Source organism: Xyrauchen texanus, chromosome 9 (genome assembly GCF_025860055.1).
Source record: "Xyrauchen texanus isolate HMW12.3.18 chromosome 9, RBS_HiC_50CHRs, whole genome shotgun sequence".
Taxonomy (NCBI): Eukaryota; Metazoa; Chordata; class Actinopteri; order Cypriniformes; family Catostomidae; genus Xyrauchen; species Xyrauchen texanus.
Genome location: NC_068284.1, coordinates 33416824 through 33428336, shown reverse-complemented (window position 1 = coordinate 33428336; position 11513 = coordinate 33416824). Strand labels below are relative to the sequence as shown.

The 11513-nt window shown below is 37.8% G+C and overlaps 1 protein-coding gene across 2 annotated transcripts in view; it reads left to right on the top strand.

Annotated features, from left to right (window-relative positions):
- Positions 1 to 828: 828 nt before the first annotated feature.
- tep1 (telomerase-associated protein 1) overlaps positions 829 to 11513 on the top strand; it is a 39162-nt gene continuing 28477 nt past the window's right edge. For both annotated transcript variants that reach the window (XM_052133993.1, XM_052133992.1), the window contains exons 1-14: positions 829 to 941; positions 2450 to 2966; positions 4870 to 5043; positions 5220 to 5369; positions 5456 to 5620; positions 6030 to 6167; positions 6323 to 6394; positions 6536 to 6657; positions 6795 to 6952; positions 8551 to 8660; positions 8749 to 8827; positions 9902 to 10094; positions 10460 to 10679; positions 11348 to 11500. In XM_052133993.1, the coding sequence (XP_051989953.1) occupies positions 2460 to 2966; positions 4870 to 5043; positions 5220 to 5369; positions 5456 to 5620; positions 6030 to 6167; positions 6323 to 6394; positions 6536 to 6657; positions 6795 to 6952; positions 8551 to 8660; positions 8749 to 8827; positions 9902 to 10094; positions 10460 to 10679; positions 11348 to 11500 (2241 nt within the window). In that variant the 5' untranslated portion in view covers positions 829 to 941; positions 2450 to 2459. The remainder of the gene's footprint in view (positions 942 to 2449; positions 2967 to 4869; positions 5044 to 5219; positions 5370 to 5455; positions 5621 to 6029; positions 6168 to 6322; positions 6395 to 6535; positions 6658 to 6794; positions 6953 to 8550; positions 8661 to 8748; positions 8828 to 9901; positions 10095 to 10459; positions 10680 to 11347; positions 11501 to 11513) is intronic.

Here is an 11513-nt window from a genome sequence, read left to right as displayed (position 1 = left end):
TCTCGTTCTGCTTTTATCAGGGAACAGCGGTTACAGTTAAGTAACCCGAGACATTACAGTGATGGACTTACAACATATGTGAATATGGCCTAAAAAAAATTTTTTGGGGTGGTAATCAATATTTTGCAATAAATTGTGTCGATTGATCTTAACTTGTATTTAGGAATTAATTAGCTATTTATTGCAGCCAGTTCAGTATGTAGTATCTTGTCAGACACCAATGTAGGCTTTTGGTAGTCTGACAAGTAAAAAATAATAATAATTATGTCTTTGAACAGGCAATCGGGGTAGGCCTACATGTTATTATTTATATAATGCATAAATATCAAAGGATTTTTTATTTTATTTACTTGGTCTGTAAATTATGTTATACCAATTTATTGTCGATCATCGTTTCTGTTTTCTTTCTCAGATTACTGGTTTACTGTTATCCTTTTGAAACAGCATTGAGTTAGCTGTACCAGTTTAATAAATGTGCCAAGATGTAGGTCGATGCCTTCAGCCCGAGAAAAACAAAAATCACACAACTGACAGTACTTGGGGGGCGTAAACGTCGTCCGTCCGTACTGTTCCAACGTAAACACAAGCTAACACAACTTGCTAAAACCTGCGTAAATATGTCTTTGGCCTTTGCGCCGCGTCACGCAGTTTTTTCAGCGTCTTGTACAGTACAGGAGCCACGTTATTAAACGCCGTGTCAGGTTAAAAAGAACGGCAACTGTTAAAAGCGTTTCGAAACACATGTGTTCTGCTCTGTTCATAGCGCCGCTTCTAGGACGCTTCCGGTGTGTACGCCTCAGCGGACGCTCCTATTTGGTTCTTTACGGTGGCGAGTACACATAAGACATGACAAAGTTGACCAGCTTCACCCATGACAGAAGCGCTGCGTTGAGGATTCGCACCTTTTCTAAACACTGTAACCGGCCCGAACAGCATTAAAGGTAGGTTTAATCTATGTTAATTTATATTTCAGTCGAACTTCTGCTCCGAATATATGCAACTGTTATTTTGCAACTTCCATATAAAAATCTATATTTTGTTGGCCTGCTCTGCGTAACTTTTGTGTTTTGGTTTACAGTCACAGCTTGTGTGTTTCATAATGTTTATTGGCGTGTGTAACAAAAGATATAGGCTAAAGTTTATTTTTGGTTATGCGTAAAACATGAAAGGATTATTCCGGGTTCAATAGAAGTAAAACCAGAGATTAATTAGCAGAGATGGGCCACTTCTATTCAAATGAATAGGAGAAATAGGAACGCCCACGGGTCAACGAAGAGAGGACGTCCCGCCTTTCAGGTAAAAGAGCCAATCACCTCTTAGATACAGACATTAGATACGGACATGGCCTGTCAATCAACTACACAATGCATATGCGCATTAGATATACAACCCCGAAATGTGCGTTTTTTTTTAGCTTAATCTGAGGTAAAAAGCACAACACAGAAGATGTTACTGCTTATTTGAAATATGTTATATGATAGCAGTCTTGACCAACCGTTTTGGAGATTTCGGTCTTTTCCCATTCAGGTAGACCAGAGCTGCACTGTCATAGCTCCCTAAACCATTCCAAAAATGGCCGCTAGTGGACTAACTTGCTGTAAAATCTTTGGTTAAGGTCAATCTACAGCATTTTTGGCATAATGTTGATTGCCACAAAAAATACTGTCGACTCATCTCTCCTTTTCTTAAAAAATAAATAAAAAATAAGCTAAAAACGAGGTTCGAGTAATGCATTTAAAATGGAAAGTTAATGGGGCCAATTTTTGGAAGGTTTAAAGGCAGAATCCTTGAAGCATATAATTTTATAAAAACACTACGTTAATTCTTCTGTTAAAACTCGTATTGTGTATCGTATAAATGTATTATTTGAGCAGTAAAGTTTATATAATTAAAAAAAAATTATAGTAATTTTAGGCTTTGTTGACATAAAATTGCCTTGGCAACAAAGTTGTAAAACTGAATATAACTTAACACAAAATTTTGTAAGCAATTTAATCACACTAAAATCATGTGAACATGCATATAGTTTGTCTTTTGACTATATTTTTGAAACAGTATTTTAACATTTACGAACTGGCCCCATTCATTTCCATTGCAAGTGCCATCAATTGGTGGTAATCAACATTATGGCAAAAATGTATTGAACCCAGAATATTCCTTTAACTGAACTGGAATTACTGGTGAACATTTTTTGTATGTGTCATTGTTATCAAGAATGCAAACACACCATGGATCAATGTTCTTTGTCTGCTAAGAAAGAGAACTTTGGACCGCACTCAATATTTGTTTTTCCAGGTGTGTCTACATTCTGCAGGCCTAGGTTTTTTTTTTGTTTTTTTTTGCATAAGACACACCCATGCTTGTCAATACTAACCTATGTGCTCTATTTTTACTGTTTGATATGTGTTTGGACAAAAACTCACACTGTTTCTATGTATACCCCTTTTAGCCAATCAGACATGAAGGCACCGGGTCTACTTCAGTCTGATCTGAGGGTAAAGACGGATGCCAGATTACAACTAAACTATACCAGACCGAATCTGGAAAACCGCTTTCTCTCTCAAACAGCCTCAGTTTTGTCCCTGCACCTGAATGCATCTCCATTATTGACCAAACATACCACCACAGACTCGCCATGCCCAGCCCTCCAGCCAACCAGTCTGTCCTCCACCACCAACACCTCAAATCTTCTTTCATCCACAACCATGAACTCACTCTCCTCTCCTTCCTATTTGCTGACCACCAAGAACACCTTTCTAACGAAGGGCTCACTCCTCCCACCCTCATCCTCTCTCCCCTTCACCTGTTCCCATGATCCTTTACTCAATTGCTCTCAGATGCCTTCTGCTGGTGATGTTAATCCTCTTGGCCCCTATACGTCCACTTTATTGGAGAATATTAAGGGCTCAAATGAAAAGAGAGAAGTGGAACAAGACATGCTGAGATACAGTGAAGATTCTTGTCAGGTAGAGTGTTTTTCACTGCATAAGTTTCTTTGTAAATCCATGAACGTCACATCAGTTCACTAGTTAATATACACTTACTGAGCATTTTATTAGGAACTCTATGGTCCTAATAAAGTGCCCGACATGGTCCTCTGCTGTTGTAGCCCATTCGCCTCAAGGTTTGATGTGTTGTGCATTCTGAGATGCTATTCTTCTCACTACAATTGTACAGAGTGGTTAGCTGAGTCACTTTAGCCTTTCAGTCAGCTTGAACCAGTCTGGACATTCTACTTATTGGTCATCAAAAAGGCATTTCCTTCCGCAGAACTGCCGTTCAATGGATGTTTTTTGTTTTTGGAACCATTCTCAGTAAACTAGAGACTGATGTGCATGAAAATCCCAGGAGATTAGCATTTACAGAAATACTCAAACCAGCCCAACAATCATGCTACGGTCGAAATCACTGAAATTACATTTTCTATTCAGCTGGTGAATTTCACGGTGTCATGCCACTTTGCCAGGTGCTTTTTTGTCAGCTTGTAAAATAATGTAACATGTTCCAGTTTAGTCATCAAAAGGGTTCTGAAGGTCTTCACTCAGTAAGGTGCAGGTCTTTACCTGGAACGGCTCTCATTAGCTAGTCCTGCTGCTGATCGAAATTCTCAGTTATTTGTAGGGATACCGTGCTCATGTACTTGTATGTGTGGAGCCGGTTTTGTGCTGATGCTGGCTGCTCTTGAGAGCTCCTTGGCTCACACTCACACATTCCGTTTGTAGCAGATGACCACGAGAAGAGCGCTAATTCGTGCAGACTACATATTCTTTTATTTAAATAGCAGCCGTTTGCAGTATTATAATCACTTTGAGGCACATAGCTACCAACTTTTTCAGAGGTGAAAACTTCAGTTAAACCACACAAAAATGAAAAGGGCTAAAAAATAAAAGCTCGATTTAAATGGAAAAAGTACCACAGAAATATATCACAACTGTATAGTTAAGTACTATTCTCTGTAATACTACTTCTACTACTACTAAAAATAATAATAAATCAATAGAACATGTATAATATTTAAGCAACATGATGCTCTTTTATGCAGCACCGTATTCGACAAAAATAACTCAAATGCTGTATTTTGGATTGTGCTGTGAGTTTCTGAATAAAATCACCTCATTTGATCAAATAATGCAATATTATATTTAAAATTAATTGTAAAAGTTTTTGTTAGATTCAATTATTTAGACACAATTTTGATGATAACATTTTAATTAACAGTTGCTATGGATTTCAGAAAAAAAAAAGTTATCAGTATTGTCGAGCACTGAAAAGGAAGTATCGGTACTCATTTTCCAATAAAAATGGTATGAACATTCCTAGTTCGCATTAAATCTCTTTTTAGTGAATCAAAAAGACTCACTACAAAAAACCAAGAACTGTCAATGTGTTATGTGTACATGAGACTCATGAGTTACTTACTGGTAATTCAACCGGTCATGACAACAAGTAGTTTAAAATACAAATTTTGTTTTTTTTGTAATAAGTGAATAATCTGAAAAATAATTCTAAATGGACTATCTGGCAATAAAATATTTTATTAATAATAACAACAAACTATACAATTCTTCAAAAAAGCAGTCCATTTTAAACATGTTTACAGTATTGTTTATTTGTCTGTCATGTCTGTAAAATCCACTTGTAAAATGCAATAAATCAATAAAAATAATAAAAATGGCCGGTAAGAAATCTAACTGGCTGGTAAATTGGCTGTTTGGCTAAAAAGTTCATTTCGGACCCTGCCTTCAGAAACCAAACCTAAGTTTATCCAAAACATAAACATTCTTATGCTGCCCTGCGAGTACTTGTATTTTCTTCTTAAAAAGCAAATATAGTTAATATTAATTGTATTGTCTCTGTGTATGTTAAAAGGATATCAGACATGAAGGCTTGGTGGAGACGGACCAGGTGCTGTCCTTGGATGTGCCAGTTTTGGAAATGGATTTAGGTGAAGAGGTGGATGAGCAAACAGTGGCTTTTCATGATGAGTTTGATATGCCTGAAACAAGCATGGATGAGCAGCTTGAGGAACTGAAGAACAAGAAGGTGAGCCGAGTGACCACAATTACACTCCCCTATTAGATCATGGATAGACAGAGTTGAGAATGTGAAATTAAAAAAAGGATGTTGTGTGTTATTCCTTGGTGATTATTAGTGTTTTTTGTTAAGGTAAGTTTCACTATTACTATTGCTCATACCAGTTATTTTTGTTTGTTCTTCAGTACAAGCTGCTGAATATGGTGTGCTGCTCTCTGGTCAACAAAAGCTGTACTCCAGGCCAGAAGGACTGGGATGAGGAGAAAAGTGTGTGGAGTATGATGAAGAACCTGGGTGCAGAGATAACCTCAAGTGACCCTCAGTTTCTCCTCAAGGTTTGTGTTTTTGCATGTGCAAGTATGTGTGAGTTATGTTTTCTGGAGTTAACATGTATAGTTTTGTATATATGTATTGGTTTTAGGTTGCTGTCTATACCAGGCAGGAACTAAACATTCGGATCACAGCCAACTTCCTGCTGGCACTGGCTGCCCATCTCCCTGGTTCTAAGCCACATCTGAGAAGGTACTGCTGTACTGCTGTGCAGCTACCATCTGATTGGCTGGAGGTGACAAGAATCTATAGCACGGTAAGTCATAGAATTTGTTAAGCACTAATTTAAATAGCTTAATTTGGCAGTACCATGGTACAGTAGTGGTATCAGATTGGAATACTATGAATGCTGTATTCAAATACCATGGTATTTACACAGTCCTTTAAGATACATGAAAGAGTCATTTTTACAATGGCATAAGATAAATAAAAAAAGCATGTTATTATTATCATGTTACATGTCCTAACAACTTTGGTATTACCATGGGACCATGTTTAAAACACCACGTTAATACCATAGTACTTTTAGAATAATGTAGGACATACGATTTTAGAATTGATGTGTATTATTGCAATTTTATTTTGGTTGCACTGTATAATTATTTTACTGTAATTTAAGTATTATTATTAATATTTTTCATGCTTTCTAATATGTTTATGCACAGTGTTTCAGTAAAAGTTTGCCCGCCTGCTTGAAAAAGGCTCTAGTGGATAAATTTAAGCAGTTCAGTGAATATCAGCTTGCCAAATACAATACACGGAAGCATCGCAGCAAACACAACAAAAAAAAAAGGAAAGGCAAGGTAAAATATCAGAAAAAACTGACAACGAATGAAACATTATTGTGTTACACCTTTAAAATGTAGAGGAAATACCCAATATTTATAAGATCATTAACAAATCTCACCGTACTGTTACACAGCTTTTTATGTTTTCATTTTCTACCCTCTTGTTTCAGCAACCCTCCCCAGAACAATGGAAAAAATGGGGTGACCTCATCAGAGTTGATGCGACTATGCTTCAAAAATATGTGAGCTTTGCCATGTTTAGTTCCATCTGTCTGGAAACTGTTTTGTCCTTTAAAAAGTGAGAGTATTGTATAACATTAGAAAGGATTGGTACATTGCAAATCAAAATTCCACCTGACTGTGTCATATATGTTATGGTATAGTTAAAGTGCGAGGACCGTGTTGCAGTGGATAAAAAACAGATTGAATTCAGCTTCAAGAAGATGATAAAGCGTCTTCATATCAAGGAACCAGCAGAATATGTCATGTCCATACTGGGAAAGAAGTTAGTCCTACAAATTACCTAGCATGAAAATTAAGGGATTTGTTTAAACTGACTGCTCAGTTAAGTGTAAATATCAGTGGTCAGTGACTTTGAGCATTATAGCGTGTATGTGAACTGCTCTCTGTTTTTGCATACAGATACCCCAGTGATCTAAAGGCATTCTCTCGCAGCGGTCTTAGTGGGGTCTGGGATAGAGAGAGAGCTGGAACACGAATGAAACTAAAGCAGCCTGACACGTGGGAGCGCAAACTGAGCCAGGAAGGAAACAAAGCTGCCACTTGGGAAAAGCTTATTGGTCAGAATAAGTGACTTGCACATATGACACACACTAAATGGCCAAAAGTATGCAGACGTCCCCAGTGTTCTGCTTTTTCAGCTACACTAACAGGTGCAGATAATTAAGCATACATTTATGAAAAGATACATGGGGTGTATCTTTTCAGTTCTAATGTTTAGTGAGCCTAGTGTGAAGTGCCCAAAGTCCAGACCTGAACCCTTTTGACAACCTTTCCAATCAATTGGAATGCCGACTACATGTCAGGCTCAAACGGCTAACCAAACTGATGCTCTTGTGTCTGAATGGGAGCAAATCCCTGCAGTCATGTTATTGGCCAGCCTTTCCAGAAAAGTAGAAGCTGTTATAGCAGCAAACAGAGGCTATGGTTTCTAAATTAAATGTTCAACCAGAACATATGTTTTGAGTCATATCTCACAGGCAAATCATTTAAGGTCACCTTGAGAGGAGTGGTGTCCAAGTTACACCTGCTAACCACTGGTATACCTCAGGGATCAGTGCTTGGACACCTCCTCTTCTCTATCTACACAGCATCACTTGTAGCGATCATTAAGGCACATGGCTTTTTCTACCACTGTTATGCTGATGATACGCAGCTCTACAGTACCTGTCTTTCAAGCGTGATGACCCCACCGCCTCAGCTTGTATCTCTGCCTGCCTCTTGGTGATCGTAGCCTGGATAAAGGAACATCTCCTTCAGCTCAACCTTGCCAAGTCAGAACTCCTTGTAATCCCAGCCACCCCATCGGTTGACCACAACCTCTCTATTCATCTTGGTTCAACTACACTTACACCATACAGGACATCCTGAAACCTGGTAGTGTTGGTTTATGACTAACTTAACTTCACTGCCAACATCTCAATCGCCTGGTCTTGTAGGTTTGCTCTTTCCTCTTTACCATATCAGGAAAACCAGACCTTTCCTGTCTTTCTATGCTACACAGCTACTGGTCCAAGCACTGTTCATTTCAAGACTAGACTACTGTAATGCTTTGTTGGCAGGCCTACCAGCTAGCATGTTTAAGCCACTACAGATGGTCCAGAACGCAGCAGCACATCTGATCTTCAATCAACCAAAGAGGGCTCACCCCCCCCCCGCATAAAATTTAAGGCTATGACTCTGGCCTTAAGGATGGCCAACGCAACAGAACCCTCTTACTTTAACTCCTGGTCTATGTACCCATGTTCTGGTGTAGTCTAACATAATGCACACATTCAGGGACATGTACATATAAAACACACACATGTTGGTTTACCTATCATTATGAGGACTTTCCATAGACATAATGAGTTTTATACTGTACAAACTATAGATTCTATCCCCTAAACCTAACCCTACCCCTAAACCTAACCCTCACAGAAAACTTCTTGCATTTTTACATTTTCAATAAAACATAGTTTAATATGTTTTTTAAGCTATTTAATTTATGGGGACACTAGAAATGTCTTCATAAACTACATTTATATCATAATACCCTTGTAATTACCAGTTTGTAACCTAAAAAAATTTCCTCATAAACCACATAAACATGCCCAAAAACAAAGATCTTAATAAACTCATAATTGAAATTTAAGTATTTTGTTTTTTGTGATTGTAGACCGCAGGTCTCTTCCCTTTATGGCAATGCTGAGAAACCTGAGGAATATGATCACTGTTGGCATCAGTGAGAAACATCATTGTAAGATCCTCAACAGATTGACCTCGAAGGTATCACTTCATTTAGTCTCTCATCTTTGAAACACACAGATGTATTTAAGATCATCTTGTCATTTACGGTATTGAACTGATGTTACAGGTAGCTGTAATCCAGAGCAAACAGTTTCCCTTCCGTTTCCTGTCAGCTTATAAAGTCATTCTGGAGCTGAGTACATTTGGTAAGTTAGTGTATGATCAACGTGATTTAGCTGAGAAGCACATGTTCCTGGATCAATGTGTTTGTTGGTCTTGAAACAACATTCCAATCAACCAATTGGATTTCAGGGTTAAGTTTAAAGTTAGGTTTGTAAGAACCCTAAGCCTTTTCTTAGATTTTCGGGGTAGTTAATGGTTATTTTACACCCGGTATAAGGATGCATCTCGGATGATCTGATCACACGTGGTCAGGCGAAACATAGCTGTTTACGCCTGGTCACTAAATGTATCTACTGTGACTACTTGTGTTCAGATTAGGAGGGGAGGGTGTCTGATTTCTTGACAACATACAGTACATCAATCACCATGTTACTGCATGATATTAAAGTGCAACAAAGAAAGCATAGAAAAAACTGTGCTGTTTCTCCCAGATGCAGCTGAAATGTAATCTAATCATGAACACAACATTTAATCCATTATTTTAGTGGGTATTCTGTATTAATCTGAGTTGCTTCTAATCGGTCTCACTGCATGTTGATATGACACATGGAAGAAGATCAGTGAAGTTATCATGCTTGTGTATGTATCTGCTTTTCCAAATTTTCCTCTTCTGCATGGAACTCATTCAGGACAGATAACGTTTACACCTCAGTTGTGATGTGGTCACATTAGTTTTTGACCACATTTGTATGTAGTATATGTGATCCAATCACAAAACGTTTTAGACCCTATTTTGAAGTGTATTTAGCAACGACCACATGTTATCGGATCAATAGAAGCGCATATTAATACAGGTGGAAACAGGGCTATTTGTGTATCAGGAAAGTTGTTTCAGAAACAACAAAAGATTTTGATATAGGAAAATGTCCTACCTGGTTAAATTATGATAACTGTTTGGGTATGTGAGATGGTGAATAGTGGAACATGCATTTTGATTATTGTTAAAAGTTCAAATAATTCAGACATTATGAAGGTCTTATTTAAGTTATTTTAGCTTTTTGTTTTTTAACAGTATTTCACTATAAGACATCTTGAGTGTTTCTACCTTTTTAAAGTGTCCTTGAGTTAGTTCTGAGGGAAATGTTCTTCTCTTTAAGCTGGTGGACCTGCAGTTGAGGTGCCAAACTCCAGTGAGATCCTGCGGCAGATTCTGAAGAAATTGCCAAAGAGCAAACGCTTTCAACGTTACAAATGGGAAACTACTGGGCGCAAGAGACTGAGGGTTACAATGTCTGTGCCTTTCGTCTACCGCATATTCAACATTAAACGCAATCTCCTGAGAAAGGCAAAGTGTGTATTGCTGAATATAAACTATTATACTATTATTACTGAAAGGAAATCATTCTATATTATAAGATAAATTTAGACTAGAAGAAAGGTACAATTAGTAAATGTTTGTTTATGTTGCACTGGCTGATATGACTGGTCTTGGACTTATACTCGCACCTAGCAGCGTGGATGTGGACATCATACAAATGTTTTCGGATAATGGTGCCATTGTAGAAATGCACCAGTTAGTCCCAACTAATTTATTTCACGAGCGTAGAGTTCCGTTACATGGAAATATTTCTGAGTGTGCTATTACCTTAATCAATGTATGTTTTATGCCTGCAATAACATTTTTTTTGTTGGTGTTTCTTAATTTAATTTCTTAGCCAAAGGCTGTACACTCAGGAGATATTGGACCAGTACCGTTTTGCCTTGGAGAAAGCAGTGCAGATCTCCTGCAAATACAATATCCCCCCTCTCTCTGGACACACTCTTGTGATCTGCAATGCTAATTTTACAGATGATGAGATGTGGAGTTGTGCTCCGGACCTTTGCTTGCCACCAGACCGCACTGATGCCACTGGAGAGACCAAACTCTCAGCATCGGTAAGATATGAACTTCTCATTGTTTAATTTGTCTGTCTAATACAGTTTTCTCTCTCTCTCTCTCTCTCTCTCTCTCTCTCTCTCTCTCTCATCTATCTATATATATATCCCTCCCTCTCTATCTATATCTATGTGTATATATTGAAGAGGCAATATATGCCTCCTGCCTCTTAAATGTGTGTGATATATAATATTTTTGCTTTTTAAGTGGCTCTGCATTTTGTTTTTTGCATAAAAAGTACTTAATTTAATGGGATAGTTTACACAAATATTTAAAGTCATAATTTACTCACCCTCATGTCATTCCAAATCCGTAAGACTTGCATACAATATCATACAATAAAAGTACCTGCAGATGGGGACCAAGGGCTCAAAAAAAATCACCATAAGAGCATCAAGTTGTTATTCACTTTAAATCTCGCTTGACAGCTATAGTCACCATTCACTTTCATTATGGAAAAGAGCCGCTTGGACATTCTGCTATAAATAACATCTTTTATGTTCCACGGAAGACAGATAGTCACTATACAGGTTTGAAGCAAAATGAGGGTGAGTAAATTATTATAGAATTAAAATTTTTGGGTGAACTATGCTGTTTTATTATGAAATTAGGCTTCTAAATCACAAGCATATCTTCTCAGTGAACTATATTTTCCTTGCTTATGCAGGCCCGTGAAGCTGCATTACTCTTATGTATGATGATAAAACACTGCAGTGAGCACACCCGGCTCATGCTGCAGTCCTACCATGGCTTCCATGAGGTCCAGCTGAAGTCTGATGTCCTACTGGATAATGTGAGGCAAGCAATTAAGCAAGTAGCGGTGAGTTTTTTTT